General features: G+C 51.5%; 1 protein-coding gene across 2 annotated transcripts in view; it reads right to left on the bottom strand.

Annotated features, from left to right (window-relative positions):
• Positions 1-585: 585 nt before the first annotated feature.
• Positions 586-23106, bottom strand: part of ELMO2 (engulfment and cell motility 2) — a 38096-nt gene continuing 15575 nt past the window's right edge. For both annotated transcript variants that reach the window (XM_044262913.1, XM_044262912.1), the window contains exons 6-21: positions 22331-22512; positions 20697-20796; positions 19818-19969; positions 17276-17354; positions 14116-14166; positions 9888-10010; positions 9404-9538; positions 8726-8830; positions 8540-8648; positions 8014-8150; positions 6733-6896; positions 6535-6647; positions 6276-6383; positions 5458-5540; positions 3547-3624; positions 586-2156 (exon numbers count right to left, since the gene is read on the bottom strand). In XM_044262913.1, the coding sequence (XP_044118848.1) occupies positions 1956-2156; positions 3547-3624; positions 5458-5540; positions 6276-6383; positions 6535-6647; positions 6733-6896; positions 8014-8150; positions 8540-8648; positions 8726-8830; positions 9404-9538; positions 9888-10010; positions 14116-14166; positions 17276-17354; positions 19818-19969; positions 20697-20796; positions 22331-22512 (1920 nt within the window). In that variant the 3' untranslated portion in view covers positions 586-1955. The remainder of the gene's footprint in view (positions 2157-3546; positions 3625-5457; positions 5541-6275; positions 6384-6534; positions 6648-6732; positions 6897-8013; positions 8151-8539; positions 8649-8725; positions 8831-9403; positions 9539-9887; positions 10011-14115; positions 14167-17275; positions 17355-19817; positions 19970-20696; positions 20797-22330; positions 22513-23106) is intronic.

The raw sequence follows: 23106 nt of genomic DNA, 5'->3' as shown, positions 1-23106 counted from the left end.
CTCAGTCCTCAAGGCCTGTACTGCCTGCACTTGCTATGCCTTTTGAAAGAGCTTGTCCTCACCCCCTTCTCTCTCAGAGGGAAAAGAAAGTATCTATTTTCATCACCACCCTCATTCAAGCCTCCCAGCTACCAGGGCTGAGTTTTGGAGCAAGAGCCTAAAACGCCAGCTGGAAGGCTGAGCACTAAGCACCAGCAACACACAGGGTGAAGAACATGTCTTCTTTGTTAAGTCACAAGAACGTGAGCTGTTCCCTGGCTGCGTCCCTGGCAGCGAGAAGAGGGAGGATACATTCACGGGGGTGTACAGTATGCCATTCCCTGCTGTGCCCAGCAGGCCGGAGCAGAAAACACTTTGTCCCAGTGCAACAGTCTGTGAGCATCCTTAACTGTCCAGGGGTGCGTGTGTGTGTGTATGTGTGTGTGCGTGCACACACACATACAAACACACACACATGCACACACCCAGGGAGGGCAAAGTGGTTGAAGGAAGTCTCCCAGACACGATGAAATAAGTCTTACCAAGGTGAAAGCTCCCTTGGGCAGAGAGCGAGTACAGAGAAACAGCTGTTAATAGGTACCACGGTTTGTACATGAAAGAGTATTTATTGAAAACATGGTTACTGGCAGGAAGCTCCTGGCTGCTCTCAGGTTACTCTCTTGGCTCACAACTGGAAGTGGAGGAGTGTGTTTTTTTTTTTTTTTTTTTTAGAGGGAGCCTCCAATTTTATTTTCCTTCAAACATTCCATCCTAGAATAGGTAGATCTTATATAAATATATATACACGTTTGTATAAGTATGGCCTCTAGTAAAGAAAATATATAGTACACTCTTCATCGGGCAGTACCTACCATGCCGGGCTACTACGATACTGACTGCCACTGTGTTCACATGTCCAAGGAGAGAGGCTGGGTGCGTGGTTGACATGTGCCGCAGCACCAGGGAAGCCCCGTTGGCACTGCTGTGGCCTCAGCTAGCTCCCTGAAATCATGGCCAGTGGCAGAAACCACAGCACTGGGATGGGGGGAAGGGAAGGCCAAACTTCCTGAGGTCGGGGAGGCCAAAGGAAAGCAAAGAGGAGAGGGCTGCCATTCAGGTTAGGTGAGAGATTTCTCTCTAAGGAAGGAAAAGATAAAAATGTGGGAGGAGGGGGGGAGGGAGTGGACGCTAGTGGCCTCACCAGTTTCGCCCAGGCCTCGTTTGGGCTCTCCCTGCAGAGTTCTTTGAGAGTAGAGGGGAGGACTTAGCTCGCACGTCTTTGACTTGCCAGGATGAGAGCCTGAGAGCTTGGTAGGGAGAACTTTCCATCCGCCCAGACAAGTGCGTGGGCAAGAGAGATCTGGTGGCTCCGGAGACCAGAGATGTTAGAGCCGAGCCTCAGTGGCAGCAGCCTATTGGCGCTGAATGAGGCCGGAGTGAGCCCTCACGAAGGCGATGAAAGCAAGGGCAAGGCATCTACCAAGCAAAGGCCAAGGCCTCTGCTTGGATGTGAGACACAGGCACGGGTCACCCAAAGGCAGTCTCTCTGAGGCTCCCGACACGCCCAGAATGTCTGTCCTCTGCAGGCAGCCTTTGCCGGGCTCGCGCTTGCCTACTCGGGGATCCAGCTGACCGGAGAGCAGACTCAGGAAGAAAAGGTGAGTGACTTGTTAACTCCAGCCCAAGCAGTCCCTGGCCCGGAAGGCAGGGGTGCCTGCTGTTCATTCCTCATGCTCTGATCCCAGGCTCCGCAGTGACAGGGAGGGCCGAGCACCCTGCCTTGGTGACTTGTGGCGGCGGGTAGGGACCAAGAGGAAGCTCTGGGTGGCCTGAGGGGAGTCTGAGGAATGGCTGGCATTTACTGGCCACCATGGTCACTACAGATTCTGTACAAGCAAAAGACAAGGCACCAGTCTGTGGGTGTTTCTTCTGGGCCCCAAATCCCTTCCTGGGCACCGTGGAGTCTGGCTCCAGGCTCAGCCGTAGTGATAGACAAAGTCATAGCTGCTGGGCTCCTTGGGCACTGGCGGCGGGGCTTCGGGAATCTGGATGTTCTCCAGATCCAGGAGCCGCAGCTTCATCTCCATGCTCAGCAGGGTGTCCAGGTCGCTCTTGGTCAGCTCACTGGACATGTCCTTCCCCAGAAGGGCACTGAGGCCGTCAATCCAGATGCAGTACTGTGGGAGCAAGTTGCAAAATGTCACATGGTGACCCCTGGTCAGCAAGAGGGCCTGCCAAGGTCCCTTTGCTGAGAGGACTCACCCTAAGTCTCTTTCGACACCACTGAGTAGAGGCAAAGCTGACTGGGGATAATGGCAAAGATAAAATGGGAGGTGACCATTCACTTTCTAAAAAAAGCCCCCCTCAAAACAACAACCTTTGGGCTTTTATGAGGGATTTACATTTAAAGCTTCCTATGATAAGCTAAAATATGACTTTTTAAAAAGATTTTTTGTTTACTTATTTGACAGAGAGAGAGATCACAAGTAGGCAGAAGGGCAGGTAGAGAGAGAGGTCGGGCGAGGGGAGAAGCAGGCTCCCCGCTGAGCAAAGAGCCTGATGCAGGGCTTGATTCTAGGACCCTCAGGTCATGACCGGAGCCGAAGACAGAGGGCCTGAGTCACCCAGGCGCCCTACTTTTATTTTTTTTTTAAATCTGATTTTTTAAAATGCAACTAATAAATGTAGCAAAATGACACCTGAGTACTGGGGTATCAACTACCCAAAACTGCCCCGGAAATAAGCAATGGTGAGAAGGATACATACCAGGTGATAAAAGCAGGACCCAAGAGGAATCACTGTAGGATCTCAATTTTGTTTCAGAAAAAGTTTTAAAGAGAAGCCCAGCCAACAAATGTTAAAATAAGTACTAGAGGGTCTCATGATAAGGAGGAATAACAGAATTGTCAGCCTATCCCTGTCTCACTCCTGTTTGATCTTTTTCCTTGCCTTTGCTCACCCGTCTCTCCACCTGCTAATTCCTCATTTCTTCCCAACAGACCTCCACTGGTGGCTCGGGGTCTGCCGAAGCATCTCCTCTTCCAGAAGCCCCATCTCTAGTCCCCTCTGATGCTCCCTGAGCTCAGCAGCCATGTGGGATTCAAGCACAGTTACTCGCGTGACCCAGAATAACCTCTAGAGCTGCAGGTACAACTGCAGGCCCCGTGTCAGGAGGACCAGACCCAGCAGCCTCAGAGCCCAGGCCCGACCCTCTACTGCCTGTGCCCAGGAGCCCCGAGGAGGAAGCATCTGCCGGGTTCACTCAGGAAGGTGGCTGTGCTGGAGACTGAAAAGGGGGGAGCATTTTCCCAGTCCAGACAAGTTAGCCTACCCACTGGTGAACCTGTTTTTCTAATGGCAACTTACGGCTGCTGCTGAAGAGTAACCTGGGGAGCCCAACTCAGGGGGATGGACTCCAGTCTGGCAGATCCTCGGTGCCAGAAAGCCTTCGTGACACACTGTGGTCCCCTGCCTTTAGGGCGATGTCCCTGTCCTGCCCACTCCTGCCCTCTAGCTAAAGAGTCACAGCAGGGGCTCGGCTGTCCAAAGCGGTACCCCACTGCTCACCTCATACTTGTTGGGTGCAATGAAGTTTAAGGTCTCATCAGGGTCATAGAGGATGGAGAACGCCAACTCCAACACCTCCTGAAAGAGAAAGGGTTTCAGTTCCGTGGAGCAGTGGGGTGGCCTGGGCTCTGCGCACCAAGAGTTTGGCCACATTCCTGGTCACGTGGCACCATCACCGAAGGAGCTGGCTCAGATGTGGTATCATTAGGACCCCGGGCACGTGCACAAGTGTGGCTGGAGACAAGGCACGGTGTTAGCGAGCGTTAACTCACCCGTTCCCCACCCGAGTCACGCCCAAGATGTGGACGCTCCTAACACGGGAGAAAAGTCGTTTCTCAACACTCAAAACCTCTGTATCTCAGAGTCTGTGACTATAGATGACCTTTGGCTTGTATGTTGGTGATCAGACTGAAAGCCTTAATGGTTCAGGAACCGTGAAAACAGTAACAAATTGTGACCCAAGCTGAGAGAGTTTAAGCATCAAGAATGTAACTGTAACGGGCTGGGACAAATAGCAGTTTGCTTAAATGCACGAGCTCGTGGTAATACTAAACGAAACAAAACAAAACGCACCCAGATCGGTCACTGCTGGATTATACCAGAGAACCGACTCACTATTCTGAAAGTACTTTTATAAAAGGAAAGAATCAAGCACTTGTTCTCCTTTGTTATATAAACTGGACCACTGGGAAGCCAAGAGTAGAGGATGGTAGGCTTCTGTTTAGATAAGCAGTTCAGCTCATAAATGAAAAGGAATGACCGCATTAGAACACCACTAGTTTGCAAATCTTAATTTACTTGTGGAAGAAACCCTTAGCACTGAGAGTCTGCTAACCTCGCAAAAACAGAGACGATCACATCACGTGTCTCTTGATAGAACATAATGCCACCTAGGAAGTTGTCCCGCCCACCCCCCAAAAAGGGGGTCAACCCTGAGCTGGGATCCAGCCTCCCCTTAAATCTCTCCACCAATATACAGATCTAGGACAGAGGAACAAGTTAAACTGTACCACGGGGAGACAATCAGCACATTTCAGACTCAGAAACTACCAAACAAGCAACCTGGTTTCGTCAACTAATAAACTGCAGAGAGGAAAACAAAGACGGAAAAGAGAGAGGGGAACTAAAAACTAATCACAATGTGCATATCCTCTTTGGATTCTGATTCAGTGAACAAAGTGGGTATGAGTGTGCGTATGTGCGCGTATGTTTACATGTGTGCATATACGTAAACATCTATATATTTTTATTTATTTATTTACTTAAAAGATGTTATTTATTTATTTGACAGAGAGAGAGAGAAATCACAAATAGGCAGAGCAGCAGGCAGAGAGAGAGGAAGAAGCAGGTCTCCCGCTGAGCAGAGAGCCTGATGTGGGGCTCAATCCCAGGACCCTGAGATCATGACCTGAGCTGAAGGCAGAGGCTTAACCCACTGAGCCACCCAGGCGCCCCAACATTTATGTATTTTTATACAGAGAAATTAAGTTATTTATAAGAATGCAAACATCTATGGGATATTTGATATTAAATAACAACTTTTTAAATTTCTTTTTAAGTGTGGTAATGGTATTGGAATTATGTTAAGAGTCCTTATCGTTTACAGATACATTCTAAATATTTAAGAGGAAATGATACCATACTTGAGATTTTCTTCGGAGTAATAGTAAGTGGATGGGTAGGATGTGCCATGGTTGTTGAGGCTGGGGGATGTGTATGTGGGGCTTCTGTTTCTGTGTATGTTCAAAACTGTTCTTAGTAAGACCCACAGGAATAATTTAGAGAGAGAGAGAGAGAGAGTAGGGGCGGGAGAGCACGCACTTAAACAGCAGCCACCACCGACTGAACCCTCCGGGCACCACCATGACCGTGATAGTGACCCTGACTCCGGTGGCCTGCCACTCCACTCACCTTGTTCTGTTTCAGAGCACTCTTCTCTTTCATGTGGGGGCAATCCTTCCCAGTGACAATGGCCTTAATGTCTGCAACAGGAACTGGGAAACGAAGGGAATTAGTCTCTGTAAGGTTCATGCTGTGAGGGGGTCTTTGCATCGGTGCTGGGAGGGGAGCTCCAGCCCCCAGACCAAAGGGCTGTGTCAGTTCACACAGAGTGGCCTTGTGCTAGTTTCTCCTCCACGGTCCCTTCCTGGGGTCCTGGCCTGCTAGGTTGTGTCCAGTCTCACTGGGGGTCAGTTCAGGGCTTTGGGATCATCTCCCCAAGGACCGGGGCCTCAGATGCTCACATCACTTCCACGGCACTGTCAGGAGGGTGACAATGCCATGGGCACAAACAGCCAGCCCGCATCCGAAGGGCTTTACATACATGACTCATTCAGTTCTGACGAAGGGGATGTGCCTACTACTCCCATCTTGCACGAGAAACCAAGGCAGAGGTAAGAATTAACTTGCATGAATTAGAATAGCAGAGTGAGGGTTCGAATCCAGGCAGTCCGGCTCCAGAGCCCCCGCTTGCACCACTGCCCTTCAAGGCAGTGTTGCAGCCCCCCTGACAATCTACACCCCCATATCCATCGGGGATCCCACTGACTTCCCCGAGCAGCCCCGTGGGGTAGGCCAGGTAGAGATGACCTCGGATAGACTGAGCAGACAGGTCCAGGGAGACAAGCCGTCCAAGACCAGATAATCGGCTTGAGAGCACCAGGACGGAAACTCGGGCCTCCTGACATCGAGTCCAGCTACTATGATACAGCAATGGAGAATGAACCTACTTTTCTCCTGCAGGGATTCAAACGTCACCTCCCCTTGCGGGTTGTCATCCAAGTCACCGTAGTGCAGGACCTTGTGGTTCAGGGCCAAGCGGCAGTACCAGAAACGTTCTGGAACACAAGGCCAGACAAGCAGGTGACCACGGACAGTTCTGGGAAAGGCCTGAGCACAGGAAGGGCAAAAGGATTCCCAGGCTCTCCCTGCACGGCTCCCTCCCCAGCGGGGTGACTCGGACCAGCCTAGTGGCCCAGGTGCCCTCACCTTGCCTCCTGCGGTTCCCGATCTTCCGGAAGCTGCTGCCCTCACAAAGCCGGTTCAGCCGCTGCTGCTTGATCAGCTCCAGGATCTCAGGCTGTATCTTCTCCCTCAGCTCCCTGGGTGGACACGTAAGGGAGCAAAGGGGAGGTGAGGACACGGCGGGGCTGGCGGTGCCTCCCCCCGCCCACACGCGGCACTTACACTATTGGCGGGGACTGGAAGTCATCCTGACTCATCCGCTCGGACTGGCGCAACCGCAGGATCTCAGAGTAGCTCAAACTACGCAGTTTGCTCTTGAACTGATCCAAAGAGCTGGGTTTGGAGGGCAAAGCTCGAGTGATCTGCTCCCGGACCACCTGCATGACCTGAGCGGGAGGGAAGGAAGCCAGCTGCCTCAGCGCCTCGGCGGATGAAATCAGGCCAGTTCTGGGCAGCCTGGCCCTGCCCCGGCCTTGAAGGGACCCCAGACACCTGCTGGGTGAGTGAGAGTAGGACTCTCAAAGGCACACCTCTTAGGTGGTTCTCAAGGACAAATGCCTGATAGGGACAAGTGCTTTCTTTCCCATGAATTTCAACTAGTCGGCAGTGTGGTGGAATGAGCACGGGTTCAGGAGTCGGAGAGAAAGGAGCTCAGATCCTGACCCCATCTCTTAATCTGTGCCTTGAGCAAGCCACTTGTCATGTGCAGACCTTCTTCAGCTCGTCTCTGGAGCAAGAGACAGGAAGACTCGTTTTCGGATACACGCTGCCTACAGGACGGGGAGGTGCTATGTGGGTGCACAGTGCCTGACGCGCGGGAGTGGGTTCAAGAGACGTGCCACTTCCTCTCAAACAACAGTGAAAGAGAAAACAGGGCATCCCACGGCCTGTCCGGCAGCTCTGCGCCCACGCGAGGCAAAGTCTACAGGAGAAAAGACTAGAGGGAGACGTGAGATCATCACTGGGTGGTGGAACTACAGAGAACTTTCTCCTCTTTATACTTGGCAAATTGTTTACAATGAGACGCGTGGCTTTTAGACTGTCAGCTTCCGAGGGCCCTGCAGAGCCCTGCGATGCGTGGGGACGTGGGAATGACTACCGAGCGGGTAGCCAGGATGTGTCCATCCTGCCGGCCCCCTCCTCTCCCTCGTGTTGCCCAGTCCCGGGACCACACCAGGGTCTGACACAGTAAAGCGCTCGGTCAGCCAGTGCCATTATGGTCAGGCTCAGCCTCCTGTCCTCTCCAGGAGATAGGCGGCCATGGCGGGTACTGGCTCCACTGGGTCTGTGACAGGCCGAGGGCACCGAGGGGCGGACTCTGGCTCCAGGCTATGGGGGAAGCACAGGCAGAGGGGCCCCAGGTTCTCCAGGGCTGTACCCTGTGACCCAGTGCAGCTGACCACACTGGTTTCCAGCTCAGAGGCTCCCCAGGCTTGAGCCAGTGGCCCCACACTGTCACGTGACAGCCTCTGCCCGTGGGCGTCAGAGGTTGGAGGCACGCACCTTGTTGAAGTCCTCGGCTGTCGCCCTCATCTCCTTCCAGGTCTTGTTCAGCAGCTGGATGCAGATCCCGAAGAGCTCCTCGAAGGCGCGGTCGTGGGTGAAGAACATCGGGTGGTAGTCGTTGCGGCCCTCATTGGCTGCGGAGCAGGAGAAGCGGGGCGGGTGAGGCGGGGCGCCGCGGGCACCCACGTCCCAGGAAAAGAAGCAGAGCAAAGCCAGGGCGCCTGAAAAGCGTGGGGCGGGTCCGCCTCTACTTCCTCAGCTTTCTTCTGCCGGCCTGGCTCTGCCCTCTCTCCGGCTCGTCTCTCCTGACTCACGGGGGCGAACCGGCGGAGGCGCGGCTCCTGAACACGTCAGATGACCCGCTCGAACCAAGCAGCAGCCCAGAGTCCCATACACAAGGATGAGGCGGCTCACCAAGCACAGTAGTCGCCCAGTCCCACTGACCCCCAGCTTTGTAACCTCGAGTTCCCCAGGCTCCGGGTTACGGAGTGGCTGAAGGAGGAGGCGGGTGGCGGGGACTTACGCAGCTCCCCGACCTGCAGGATCTCACAGAGCATTTTGGTGAGCTCGATGGCGCTGCGGCCGAAGGGGCACTCGTGCTTGTCTTCCCGGCTGCTGTTCTCCAGGACGATCTGTGGGGGCGGCGGCAGGGGTTAGGGAGGCGAGACCTGTGGCAGCAGGGCGGAGCCCACTGTCCCTGAGCCATTACCCGGATATAGGTGTCCTGATGGACTTTCGCCAAGTACAGCATGTTGTCCAAGGCCAGCATTCCAGGAGGAGTCTGGGTAAAGTCCATCGCTGGGTTGATATGGTTCTGGGAAAATACAGGAACCAGATTTGAGACTCGGTAGCCACCTGTGTGCAGTGCCACCTGAGGGGATGGCCTACTGCCCTCTCCGTGCCACTGGCTCTCGCGTTCCCTCCTCCCTGCCCGCCATCTCTGAGAGACTGGGAGCTCCTGACTCTGGATGGTGCTGACTCACTCTGGCCCCCCAGCGCCCCGCATACCGTACGCTGAGTGGGTAGGTGCACACTCAGTGTTCAACTGAATTAACACCATCCTCCAGTGTGTCCTCTCACAAGATGCCCACTTCTGCTTTTCAAAGCACCTCGCTCTTTCGGGAGAGGTCCTCTCTTTACCCACGTCACTGACCTCCTGAGCCCTCCAGCATATGCATTTGTTCCACAGGGCCAAATGCTGCAGGGAAATGTGTGACCTCCCAGCACCAAGGGCAACCAGGTGGCAGGGCCCCTCTAGCTTCTTAGTGTCATCTATTCCAGGACCACCACGATGCAGGGGGCGGTTCTCGGGGCTCTGTGTGGGTGTGTCCTCTGACCTCCTGTCAGGGTAGCAGGTCTTCCAAGATCCGTACTTTGGGGAACTTACAGTAAATCCCAGCATTTTGTAGTCCTTGGTATACATGGCTTTGCGCTTCTCAGTCCCACTCCCGGGGACACTGGTAGGGTCAGACTCGGCATCAAATGCAATTCTTCTCAGTTCAAATATAATGTCCCTTTGAGCCTGAGAAGTGAAACAGACAGCCAGGGGGCAAATCAGCTAGCCCAGGGAACAAGGAAGAGAGTGAGCAGGTTGTGCTTTCCTAGGCGGGACGCTGGGCCTGATCAGTCTCCAAGAAGGCATCATCCCCGCCTTCCTAGGACAGAGGTGGGCTTGGCCCAGAGAGTCATGCAACAGGAAGAGATGGCACACAGGCAGAGCCGGGTTTCCCAGGGCAACACAGACCCTTTCTGCAGACACAATCAGGCATGCTCTCTGGCGCACAGCAGGTGCCCTGTGTGCAGCCTAATGGTGGAATGCACCACATCAAACAGCATAGGACTTAAGCCAGTCTGTCCCATGGAGCACCTACCTGGTCATTGGGGTCCATCTTGGTCATCATCCTTTCTTCCAGAAGGTTAAAGGTCAGGACTTGCAGGACGTACAGCTGATGGGCCATCTCGGTTTTGATTGGGCGGTTCCCTCGAATCACATGCTAGAAAAAGCAAAGGCAGGGGGCAGAGGGCTGAGTGGGGTTTTCTTCTGCTGAAGACTTACATCCATGCTGGTAAAAAAGAAATTATGCTGGGCAGGGAACAGGGTTTCCCTCCCACACACGCAACTTGGGAGGCTTCATGTTCTAGAAGGGATGGAGCATGAAAGGGCTCAATTCAGGCTGAGATGATTCACTGCAGGCCCCAAGGGCACAGTCCCTTTCTCCACACTCCCCTGGGCAGGGGAAGTGGAACCAAGGGAGGGGCTATGTCCGGTCACGCCAAAGATGAGGAAGGTTACCCACTACGATTAGGATCCCGGGCTCAGTGCTGGACCCTCCTCCAGCTGGGCACTCAATCCAAGACATCAGACAGTGTGTGAAGAGGACTCCGCTCTGTCCTCCCTTAGAAAAATACAGTGTCATGGATGGCCTCATCAAGTAGAGGCTTTAGGAAAGGCCATTTTCTTGAACTGGTGTAGAGACACCTACACAATGGAGGGTACTTAATGCTCCCTGTCCAGCCCCCGATGCGCCCCCTCCACGGTCTCTACTTATCACTCTGCATGTGCTCCCCTCCCTGCATCCCCTACGTTCTACCCCACCCCCCTCTTGCATGCCCCCCACCACGCCCTCTCAGTTCTTACCTCCATCCCTCTGATGCCCACTCCACTTCAGGCTCCCTCCTTCCCTCACGCCTCACCTCTGTCTTTTTCCCACATACTATCTCTCTGTGTCCCTTGGGTTGATCAATGCCTGGGGATGTTCTTGCCTCCTACTGTCCTGCTCTCACTCCCACAATGGCTGCACTTCCTGGCTTATTCCCGTGTATTTTTCTTTTTTAAAAAAAGATTATTTATTTAATTATTTGACAGAGATCACACGTAGGCAGAGAGGCAGGCAGAGGAGGAAGCAGGCTCCCTGCTGAGCAGAGAGCCTGATGATCCCATGACCCTGGGATCATGAGCTGAGCCGAAGGCAGAGGCTTCAACCTACTGAGCCACCCAGGCGCCCCTCCCTTGTATTTCTTGCTTTTTCTCTGTCTTACCCTCCATCTTGAATCGTTCTTGGGTCTCTTCTCACCCAAATGAGACTCTTGCCCACTTTTCCACACACACTCCCTCCATGTCCTTCATGTTCTCTCACTCAATCAACTCTATGCCTCCAGAGCTGTGGTATCTGATATGGTGGCCATTTGGCATATGTTAGAATTCACTGAAGTTAAAAATTCAGGTCTTTGGTCACACTAGCTACATTTTAAGCTCAACAGGTATATGTGGCCAGTGGCTCCCAACCAATGATAGAGTAGATATAAAACATTTCCACCGTCACAGAAAGTTCTACCGGACAGCCCCACTCTACAGCTCCATAATGCTAGAGTTTGCTCTGGCTCCAGATCAATGTCTTAAGACCTGTGCAGTCTGATTTCATAGCCACCAGCCACAGGTGGCTGTCGAACACCTGAAACGTGGCTAGTCCAAACTGAGATGTGCCGCAAATATAAAATGTATGCCAGATCTCAGAGCCTTAGCGTGAAACAAAGAAAATGTAAAATATGTCATGACCCATTTTTTCCTATTGATTACACACTGAGATTACAGTATATGGGATAGAGTGAGTTAAAGTAAATATATCATTGAAATTGGTTTCCTGTATTCCTTTTTTACTGTTGCTACTCTAACATTTAAAATGAAGAACGTGCCTCACGCTGTATTTCTACTTGCCAGTGCTGTTCTAGCCCTCCTTGCCCCGACATCTGACTCCATAGTGTTCTTCATTTCTGTAGATCTGAACAGCTTAATGGCAGCCACAAGCCACATGTGGGTATTTTAACTGAAATATTAAAAAATTACAAACTTAGCTCCCCTGTCACACTACACACATTTCAGGTGCTCGGCAGCCCCACGTGGCCAGTGGGCACCATGCTGGACAACACCTCCGTACTGCAGAAGGTTCCAAAGGCAGTGCTGCTCCTAAGTGTTCACCAGTGCGAGTTTAGGCCCTCCTCCTCCTCTTCCTGGCAGCTGTCTGCGGCTCTCTGCTCCGGGCAGGTGCTGGTCTCCAGCCCAGGCCGCCTGCTCTGCTCCTCCTCCCCCTACCTTAGCAAGTTACCCCACCCCCAGCCTCTCACTGCGGGGTCTCCTCAGCGCTCGCCACACCTCCTTTTCCCTCCCTCTGAGCCTTCCTCCCTTCCTCTCCATAATTCATCAAACCACTTTGAGAAGAGGTTAAAGTTAATGTGATATGGTTTTCTTTCACCTGAATCCCGCTTTCTCAAACTTAAGAGATGTCACAGCGGGGAGGTAACCACTCTGCCAACAATGGCTTCGAGGAGTGCAGCCCGTCGGAGAATTCATCTTTCCAGAGCTTTCATCTCAAGTCTTATTTGACTGCTAAGTAATTCAAGGCCTAGACTCCTTGGCCTGACCTCGTGAACTCCCAGGACTTCAGTGAGCAAACATTAACCATTTCATAGCAGACTATCTAAGTCATGAGTCCTGACCCTGAATTGTCTTCTATGGTAGAATCTTCGCTTGTTCCCAGGTCTGTCCAGAAATGAGCTGAACTAATCCCACTGATGTACATATTAAGCCTCGAAGTTCATTACATTTCCCTCAGAAGTGTACCCTCCCTCCCATGCATGCGGAGCATGGTGCCTAAGAGGGCTGCTCAGGAATCTGGACAGGCACCTGCGGGACCTCTGCACTCCCCACCCCTCACGGGAGATGGCCGGGGCGTCTGCCCATGGCTCTCCTGCTCACAGCCCTCCCGCCTGGCTGTGGTGGGGCTCTGACCAGGGAAACGGCCAGCAGGCAGGAGCTGGTTCCGCAAGGTGAAGAGGTGGGCTGTGTTTGTTCAAGGCAGCCTGTTGCTTGGCTTTGCAAGTGCCCACAGCTCACTTCTTGAATGCTACCACCTCTGTCTCCCGTTCACAGTAAGAGGCCTGCTGATGTGAGCGGGGTGCTTACCAAGGGCCAGGCACCCCGCTAAGCTCTGTATACCTAAGAGCTTGGTCGGGCCTCACATCCAGATGAGCAAATCAAAGCAAATCGAAGTTAAGTGAATTGCTCAAGATCAAAGATTGGTTAATGGCAGAGTGGAGGCTGGGACTCTGAAGTTCGTGCTCAGAATTCTCAAGCCTTTCACACCTGACTTCTCATTTCTCGTTGGACTCCTTTCACTGGGGCCTCCTGGTTTTCCCTCGGTTTTGACAACTGATAAAACAGCCCCCCTTTCACCCAGATCCCCAGCTCTCTTCTCCAGCTCTCACCCTTCCCCTCCCTCCCACTCACAGCCCCGCGTGGGGACAGGGAGTCAGCCCCCTTCCCAGATGCCTCCCTCCTCGCCACCTCTCCCTCTACTTTCCTCCCTCATACACCCCCAGGAAACACACACACCTGCTAGTAGGAGGTTTCTAAATGCCAGCCTGGTTATGTCACCCGCCTGATGACAGCCCCGCCACTGCACCTGGGAGAGAGACCAAGGCCCTACCTGACCTGGTCTTCGCTGCTCTCCGGCCTCCAGCCCCTGCGCACGTCTGCTCCTTGAGGTCACACGCTCCTTCTAGGTCTGCTGTGGGAGCCTCCGCCTCACCAGCCATCCTTCCTCTAGAGGTTTCCTGACAGCAGCCCCTCCTCCTGAAATCCTCCCCCAACCCTGAAGCTCGATGGAACCACAGACCCCACGGTGCTCTGGCGCCATCCCATGGGACCGGAAGATCTTTGAGAGCAAACACACCGTCTGCTCTGCTCGTGCCCCCACGCAACTCAGTTCTGATCACTGTGAGCGGAACGGATGACTTTCCTCTTTGGGGCGAATTTTAACACGTTCCTTCCGGATAAAAACTACTGGAGCTGCAGGGCCACAAACAGACAGCTGGCTGGCCTCTACCTCCTCAGAGGCTCCGCGAGTCCTGGCAGCACGGCCTCCTAGAGACAGCTCTGTTTACAGAGGATTACAGGGAAAAGCTTCCTGCTTAACAAGGGTTTATTAGCACCCATCTATCCACTCAACAGTAATCTCAGTAATAACAATACAACTACAGGAACAGTAGCAGTTGCTATCACCAGTAACAAATAACAGAACACAGCTTGCTCTGGGAACTTACGTTCAGGATAATGGAACGAAGGTGCTTCTGTGCAAAGGCATTGGCCATATCCTGTTGAGAAAAACAAGCCAATGTAAGGCAAGGTGGCAGGCCCCCAGCTGCGACAACTGTCAAGTGAAAAGTGGAATCGTGGTTCTCCGGGGGCTTTTTCTCTAAAACTTTTTCTCCTTTCAAATAAAAAGTGGCCGAATGGAAAAAAAAACAAAGAAAAAAACAACCCATGGACCATCAAACATATTCTACACTCTGAAAACCTCCCGCACGCTTTTTTTTCTAAGAAGGCAAACTGACTCAAATAGGACGTTCCCTCCCCCGTGGCACAGTCAACCACACCACCTTCCACGAGGAACAGAGACCGCTTCAGGACGAGACACTCGAATCACAAGGATGCCGGGCAACAGGCAGTGGACAATGTACGGAGCACAGAGCAGCGAGATGGGTCCCATGCACCGTTCCAGACAGACACCCACCCTCGAGGCTGGAAGGGCCTCTTCCAACTGGCGGACAGGGCTGGGGCCCCAGCAGCCCCTCTGGGCCCCCCAGCGCCACACGGATTAGCGGGGCTGGGGCACAGGGGCTCCTGCCACAGTAAGTAGCCGCGATTCACTTCTGACCGGTTTGGAGAACAGCACATTAGTGCTTTGGGGTAATTTCTCATAATAGGGGCATCGTTTTTACTGTATTTCTTTCAGATTCTGACAGTAACCGCTTTATTTATTTGGCACACACGGGAAATAAAGGATACCGCATAAAGCAGCCTTCCAGGGAGCCGAGCTTCAAGGGTCCTTTTAGGACCTTGTTTTGGCTGTTCTTACACAAATTCTCTAAAAACGGATGATACAGACACTTCATGATTTCTGAAGGGACCACAAGTATTACAACCTCAACACTGCGGAGGGCTCGGCTTCACCAGAAGATCGGGGCCCTCAGACACTTGGACGGCCCCGAGGAGCTCCAAAACGTGTGGCTATTTTCCCTCAACAAAATGGTCCCAAAGGTTCCTGTGCTTTTAATCTTTGTGACAGCTTTTCATAATTCTTCTGTCTCCTCCTTCCAATCTCGGCCATCGCTTCTTACCACGTTAATTAGTATGACTTCACTTTCTAAACTGCTGCCTTAATTTAATTTTATGGGTAATTCTAAATCAATGGGCCTGAGGGAGCTGTCACACCTCTCCCACGGAGCAGTATCTGTGAGCACACTCATTTTTCTCAGAGCTAAAAGGCCTTTCCCTCTCCCTTCTACGTCTCTACTTATATCCCCAATGGCTGACACTGCCAGGAACATTAAGTTTTACTTTGCATCCCCTGAGCACACACGCTGGCGGGCAGAGGAGGAAGGTGGCCTAGAAACTTCTTTGGTAGCCATAGGAGGTCGGCTAGAGATTAAACCTTGCTGCGGACAACTCACAAAGTGGGTAATTGACATTGGCCTACTGCTAGAATGTGATGGCCTTAGACTAGAAGCTTCTCTGGGGTGCTGGGGGAAGTGCTCATCTTCCTTCATAGCCTCGGAAAGCCGACCTCTAAAGCTCCCTCTAAGAAACAAGCATGCAAATTCCCTCCTGACAACTGTCTAAACTTCTTCAAATTCCAGTGGCCCAATATGCACCCAAAGCAACATGGATTTATCTTTACTCTCTGCCATACCAAGTTGGAAGGTGATGCATCTGTGATATCAGCTGGGTGAAAGTCTCAGGCTGTTTCAGAATCTGACTTCCCCTGGCTGAACCACGAACTTATGTAAAGGCAGGTTACAAAGGAAACACTGGGCAGCATCCCCTGGGGGAGGCACCCCCTTAATCCTGCACTTAACGCTAGTCTCCAGCACATTCCCTGAATGTTCTGACCAATGACTTTTACAGCACGCAACCTTTCCCTGGGTCTTGGGAGTTCTGTGAACCCCTCGATCAGAACAAGAGAGTCTCGCCCAGCTCTGACCTCCCCACCTGGAAGAGAGCTGGGGCCCTTTCCACACGGCGGCGCTACTTACAGTGACAGGCAGGTCTAGAGGGTTAAGGTGCTTGTCCTGCCGGCAGAAAGCAAAAAGCACAGAGAGAAGCAGATGGAAGAATGAGCTTTCAGCTTACATTCAAAACAGGACTAGGAAGGGAGAGATTAACAGAACAAAGCCATCCAAGAAAGACAAGGACACACAGAACCATAGATGCTCCTGGTCCTCCCATGGGAAGCCACCAAAAGCTTGGTTCATGATCCCACCCGAATTTCAACTTCCAGAGACCATGCTACGGACAGAGAATTTAATAGTCTTTTTTCTGTATGCCACTTGGGCTTTTTTTTTTTTTAGCCAGAGAGATCTGGAGTGTCAGAGTTGGAAGAGCCCTTAGAGATCATTTATTCTGACCTTTTTGTTTATTGAAAGAGAAATAGAGACCCGAGAGGTTAAAACACCTGCCCAGGCCGGAAGTGCAGTCAGCCTCTGGGCCCGGGCTAGGTCAGTGCTTGTTCCCCGGCCCAGCCAATCCTTGGTTTCCTCAATCATAAAACAGGGAGCTTGTTTTTCCTCATGACGCCCCTGGGAAGTACACAGGGCACAGTCTGCTGCTCCCCTATCACAGAGGAGGACCCTGGGCCTCTGAGCAGCAGAGCTCGGTGCATCACGTCGCACGGCTAACGGGCCGGGGAAGAAAGCAGCTTTGAATCTGGGCCTGAGGGTCTTTACACATGAAACTTCATGCCAAGATCTCATTTGTCCCGGTGTCCTTGGGCTGGATGGTGATGCCTAGAGGGCCTCCTCTCCCTTCTCGATCCTCTAGCCTGGGTCTGCAGTGAAGACCAGTCTGGGCTTGTTGTATACGAGGTCTTCTTGGAAGACAGCCACCCTGGCTTGTTTACCTGTTGTCGGAGGCTCTTTGGGCTATAATGACAAAGTTGGCTGCCACACAGGCCATAAGCCCACAGAGGCAAAAAATATTTATTCTCAGGCCCTTCGGAGGAAAAAGTCTGCAGGCCCTGCTCTGACCTGAGACCTGGGCCTCGCTTAGCCAGGCTGCTCGGAGGGCCCCTGCCACAGCGGGAGGAGAGGAAGGACTCTTGGGGAAATGGCTGCGCGTCTGCTGTCTGCACAACGAAGGGCAGATGGGAGACAATTCTTCTCCTGGAAGAGCCCAGATGAAAAGCTTGAAAAGGCAGCCACAGACCTGTCGCTTGTCCTCAGGAGCCTTCAGGAAAAGCGCGTTAATCAGTGCAATGGCGTAGGTCTGAATCTCCTGGTTGGAGCTGTGCCAGTGGAGAAAGAAGGCAGAGGGAGATTAGAAGACTGACCAGCGAGAGGACACGCGGGGGCATTTGCAACGGTCGCTCAGACGGTAATCAAATAATCATCCAGGGTGATATCTCAGAAGCCTTAAAAATGGGCATACTCTGCAACCCGGCAACTCTACTAATAGCAATTTATCCAAAGACGGTAATCAGAGAGCTGCGTAAGATGTACTGGCAAAGCATTTCATTCAAGTACTGTCAAAAAAAGAAAGAAAGAAAGAACGGTAAATAATTCAAATGCCCACATTCGCAACTCTGTTTATCACGTTACAGGACTAAGTTGTCACTGAAAATCACATTGTAGAGTAAAGGTTCTTCACCCGGGGTTCAGGATGGGTTTGGAGTGTCTGTAAACCCGAGAAATGGTGCAGAAATCATTCCCCGCAGTTGGTTGACTGTGTTATTTTCTCCAAGAAAGTGAGAGTCTATAACTGTTACTGGATTTTCAAAGGCATATGGGATGCAAAAAAGATGTAGAACTACCCTTTTAGAAGAATCTTTAACATGGGGAAATGTTCAAGGGCTATTACTCTGTAAAAAAGTCAAGGTACACAGAGTATACAGAGTAAGATCTCGGTTCTGTTAAAAATATATAAGGAGAAAACGGCTAGCAGGGCGAGTCAGTTTAATGTGAACAGTGGTTCTGTCTGGAGGTGGGGAAGTGGGCAAAGGATTTATTCTTTGTGCTTTTCTGTATTTTCAGAGTCTTCAACTACAAACTTACTTCATTTTAAAACAGATTTGCTAGAACTGTTCTCTGGAATCTTATAATCCTGGCCCTTGGCAAGATGTTTCCACCTGCCACGCTGGGGGTACACACGGGGCAGGGGTGGGGCTCTCTTTTTAGATAGGCCGGCAGACCTCCAAGTCGGGTGCGGGGCATCCTGGAGGTCTCATGGAAGGAACTTGGTGTCCCAGCCCGAACAGCAGAGAACATAATGTCTAGTAACAGCTACAGGCTAAAAATAGTCATGGACCGAACCCTAAAAAATGCCATGCTCCTCTATTACCCTTGGGGAACACAACTGGGTCATTCCTGATTCAGAAACGAAGAAACTGAGGGGTAAGTCTGACGTCAGGAAGATCAGAACTCTCCGTCTGGAGTTTATGATGTTCCCTTCACTTCAAACAACATTTTTGGCTTTGGGGTATGAAAACAGAGGCTTTGACCAGGAAGATATCGGAACTGCAAATGATGCTTTCTTTTTACTTGGATTATTTGTGGGGTGGAGGGTAAGGCTGGGAGCAGAGCTGAGTCAGGCCAGGGCTGCTATCAACAGGCAATACTGGGAACTAACAGGGCATTCTGTTGGCATCTGCCCACGTCCAAAATGCTAAAAGGGAACAAGAGTCAGAAAGGAGTCAATGCTGGGGGAGTCCAGCCCCCTTAAATTGTTTAGAGGTGTTAAAGTGAAGTGAAAGAAATGGAGAGGAAAGGAACAGTGCTCCAAAGGGTTCATCTGTCTTCTGGTTTTACTGGTTTTAAAACATTTTCGGATGTGATAAACTCTTAGGTTTTTTTTAAATTTACTTTTATTCATATTTATTTATCCATTTTTAAGTAGGCTCCACACTGCATGTGGAGCCCAATGCACGGCTTGAACCCACGACCCTGAGATCAAGGCCTGAGCTGAGATCAAGAGTCAGAGGCTTAACCGACTGAGTCACCCAAGCGCCCTTGTGTTAAACTCCTTAGAAAACAAACAAAAGCAAACCACTCCTGAATTGAATACCTCACCTATGCTGGCCATCAGGCAAGATCTTTTATCTCCTTTGAGCCTCCCAAGTCCGAGTGGTGGGGAGGACTAACCCCAGTCTAGAGAGGAGGAAACCGAGACCTGGTAAGACCAGGTAAGTTGTTGCAGGCAGAGACCTGGTCAGAGTGCAGGAGAGCCGGGATCTGACTGGTGGCCTGAACTCCTGCTCAGTGTGATATTTTTTGCTACCCCCCAAGGCATACCATTCGTTTTCTAAATGTTCATTCCACAAACACTAACTGACTTCTATTAAATCAAAGCAGGGGATCCAAAAAGAATTGGTCCTTCTTCCCCAGAGAGTTCAAAATTTAAAGTAGGAGACAGGTAACAAAAATAGAGGATTTTATATCATTATCATAGGTAAAGAGAGACTATTTGGCCCAGAGAGGAGAGAGAGCATCTGATTCTGTATGGCGCGCGGCGGGACAGGAGGCTGGGAGCACTTGGCTTCATCCTGAGGGACGAGGAGCACCACGGAGGGTTTTAGCAGGAGCATGACATGATCAGGCCCCGACACCGGGAGCGTCCCGACAACAGTGTGGACGTGCTGATGCTGAGTGACTGGGCAGACCGGCAGCTTGGAACACAAGTGACGGAGGAGGGCTGGGAGACGGCCAGAGGAGGAGAGGCGCGAGGGGAGGGGGGGGCGGGATCTCTTACTCACACCTGGAGGTGAGAGATGAGCTGTCCCACGGTGATCTCCTCCGCGATTTTCTGGTACAGACTCTGGCTATTCAAGACCATGCTCTCCAGGATGGCCAGGGACCTCTGAAGGATGGACACGTCCACCATGGGCTGGCTCACGTACCCTGCAATCTACAGTCAGCGAGGGCCAGGTCAGTCAGGAAGCCTGGGGCTCAAAGTCTTGGAATCTAATAACTCCCCATTATTCTCAACTCCCATTATAATGTTCCCGATACATGGTCCTTTCATTTTTGCCTAAATATCTCCAGCATCAGGAAGTTCCCAATGTCCCAAGCCAATGGCAGATGTGACTCTAGGTCAGTGGATACATGACTCTTTGGTTTTAGTCCAGTTTTGAGAACTGACACCACCCCTTCCTGCAGAAGAGAGGAGGGCCGAAGTAGAAGTATCCCCTCCCACCTGCTGAGCTCGATCTGACAATCCAAACAGGCTGCTTTGCAGATCTGTCAACAGAAGGCAGACTTAGAAATCTAAGGCGAACAAAATGAACATGTAGAACCAAAGAGAAGGGAGTGCTCGGGGAGCAGGTCAGAAGACTCCAGGCGGCTCCTGGTGGCCCGGCTGGTGTCATCCCAAGCCTCACTGATAATCCCATCCCACTGTGGCCACATTCAGTTCTGAGAGCCCGTCCCCATCTTCTCAGAGCAGGCCTCAGAGAACAGTGAAGGAACCGTTTCATGAGCTCTAGGAAGACCCGAGCGTGAGGATGAAAAATTGGGCCTTGGGGACAGAAAGCCGACCCTCAGCAGAATGGCTGTGTTGCCTGCACCTGTCCCTAAACTGACAGGTCAACCAGCCACAGAGGGAGGAGAGGACGATGGAACGCTGGAGGCCTCACCTGCTTAATGAAGGTGATTGAAACCATGTCCCAGGAGACAATGCCGTGGTCCATGAGCTCTAAGAAGGCAGTCAAGGTGAATGCCAGCATCTCACTATAGCTGGGACATAAGCAAACACACACAAAAATCACACAAAGATTCGAAGCCAGGGAACAGAGGTGTGACAGTGGCCACAATGGGGATGGATTTCAGCGTAAGTGTCAGGGACGGTCAGCACAGCTGTGAGTAGCCACCTGCATGCACACCTGGTCAGGTGTGCAGCAGATTCTGTCCAGGCATCTGTCTCTGGGAAAAAAGAGCTGCCGGAGGACTGGCTTTCCTTCCCTATACCACCTCATCCCAGGGGAGCACAATCACTCATCTGTTTCCCAAAACCAAAAAAAAAGTATCAGACCTTTATCAACCCCAATACTTGGCAGGGGCACCCAAAGGAGCTTACAGCCCTTGTTCAACACCAAGAGGCAGCAGAGCGCAGGTACAAACTTCAGACAGGGGCTCAATTCCTGTTCAACTATTTACTAACTGTGCAAATTTTATCCTTTTAAACTTCAAATTCCTCCTTAGTAAAACTGAGTCAACCTCACAGCGTTAAAATCATAATGGGCAAGGTGACAATGTGTGCAAACCCCTGGCTGCAATGCTGATAGCATTCTGAAGCCTTCTCTCCTATGTCCCCCTCTCTCTACACACCACCCTTGACACAGCTCTATAGTGCTCTAGATTCAACAAACCCTATTCCCGTTGGCAAGGCAGGTTCGGACCCGTTAACAACAATCTTTGTGACAGTATTACAATGTAAGCAACACCCCCATTTTAAAGAGGAGGAAACCAAGGCCAGTCCAGTCCTGTACCCCCTCCACACCACCCCCCCAGAGGCGGCTGAAGTCTCTGAGGGCCACTGAAAGCTTCAGGATGTCCACGCTGCTGCAAAATCTGAGACTTAAAAGGAACACCCAAGATTAGGTGCTTGGTTTGGCTGAAAATTTCAAGAGCTGGTCCATCAGCTGAAAAGATTTCCAACGCCCTCTGTGTGCCAGCTGAGAGGGACAGAAAGCCAGCACAGGCCTAGACAGCTAACAAAAAGTGTTCATTCACGGCTGGCCACGGGCACAGGGTGCCACTACACTCATCTCGGCACTGGATATGACAGAGATGTCTGTGGCCTACTGCAAAGTTCTGGAGCTCGTTTTCCCTGTGAAAATGGGTGGTAGGGAGAAGGCCTGCGTGTGTGTGTGCTTGTGTGTGTGTGTGTGGGGAGCGGGGAGATGACTGGAAGGGAGGAAGCAGGGGTGGAGATTAAGAACAGACAGATGCCTGTTCTGGTCAATTCTGGACAGTCTGCTCACTAGCCATTTTCCATAAATTAACAGATCTGTCATGATCTACCTTCTCTCTTCCTGACTTCTGTACCCCCTGATTTTACTACTGCTTGGATCTGTGAAGACCACCTAGAGTACGAGATTCAGGACCACAACAAGCAAATCCCTCCGTGCAGAGCCCAGTACTTGGCACACTGCTCTGTACACAGAAGGTGCTCAATAAATTCAAGTGACTCGGTGGAGAGGAGAAAAGGATGCCCCGCAAACTGAAGTCAGCCTCTGAAACCCCCCAAGAAGAGCTCAGTTATACTCACTGGGACAAGAGCTTGGTTCCGCTTTCCACAAGCCGTGTCAGCACAATGATGCCATCCATGTTGATGAACTCAGTGGCAAAGGTCACATCAGCAGAGAGCTTGGCCAGCTCCTTCATGGCATCCAGCCGGGTCTCCATGTTGGACGACTGGGTCCTCTCCATCAGCTGGCGTGCAGCCCGGGACTACGAGACCAGAACAAGATGTATGCCTTCTGCTCCTTGCAGCAGGTTACTGCTCTGAGTAGCTCATAAAGGCTTTTCTGTGGACATCCAAGCCTGAGGCAGAACTAGTTGTTCACGCTGTCTAGGAGTTGCTTAATAAATGCTATTGGATCAATCAGGGAATTATCAGTATGCCACAACCAATCTGGACCTATGTAGATCCTTTCTGTAGCACTCTGGTCTATGGATCACAGAAACTTCCCACTGAAGGACTACAAAAGAGACCGGGGAGAAGATAGTCTACCACCTCTGGCAAGTCACAGGGACACAGATATTGGCTCAACAGAGGGGAGTTTTCTATTAATGTAAGCCATCAGACAGCAGACCAGGTTGTCCCTTGATGTAATGAGTTCTCAGGCCCTAAAAGCAATCAAGGAGAATCTGGACAACCAGCTGTCAAAGATGCTACACAAGGGATTCTTGGATTGGGTGGAGGACTTAATCTGATGACCAGCTTTAAAGTCCCTTTCAATCTCGAAATGTGATAAGCCTGACAAGTTTTTTTTTTTTTTTTTTTTTTTAAACTTTCTCTGAAAGCCTGTATCACTGTCCCTC

This window comes from Neovison vison, chromosome 8 (genome assembly GCF_020171115.1).
Source record: "Neovison vison isolate M4711 chromosome 8, ASM_NN_V1, whole genome shotgun sequence".
Classification (NCBI taxonomy): domain Eukaryota; kingdom Metazoa; phylum Chordata; class Mammalia; order Carnivora; family Mustelidae; genus Neogale; species Neogale vison.
This window is presented reverse-complemented; position numbering and strand designations above follow the sequence as displayed.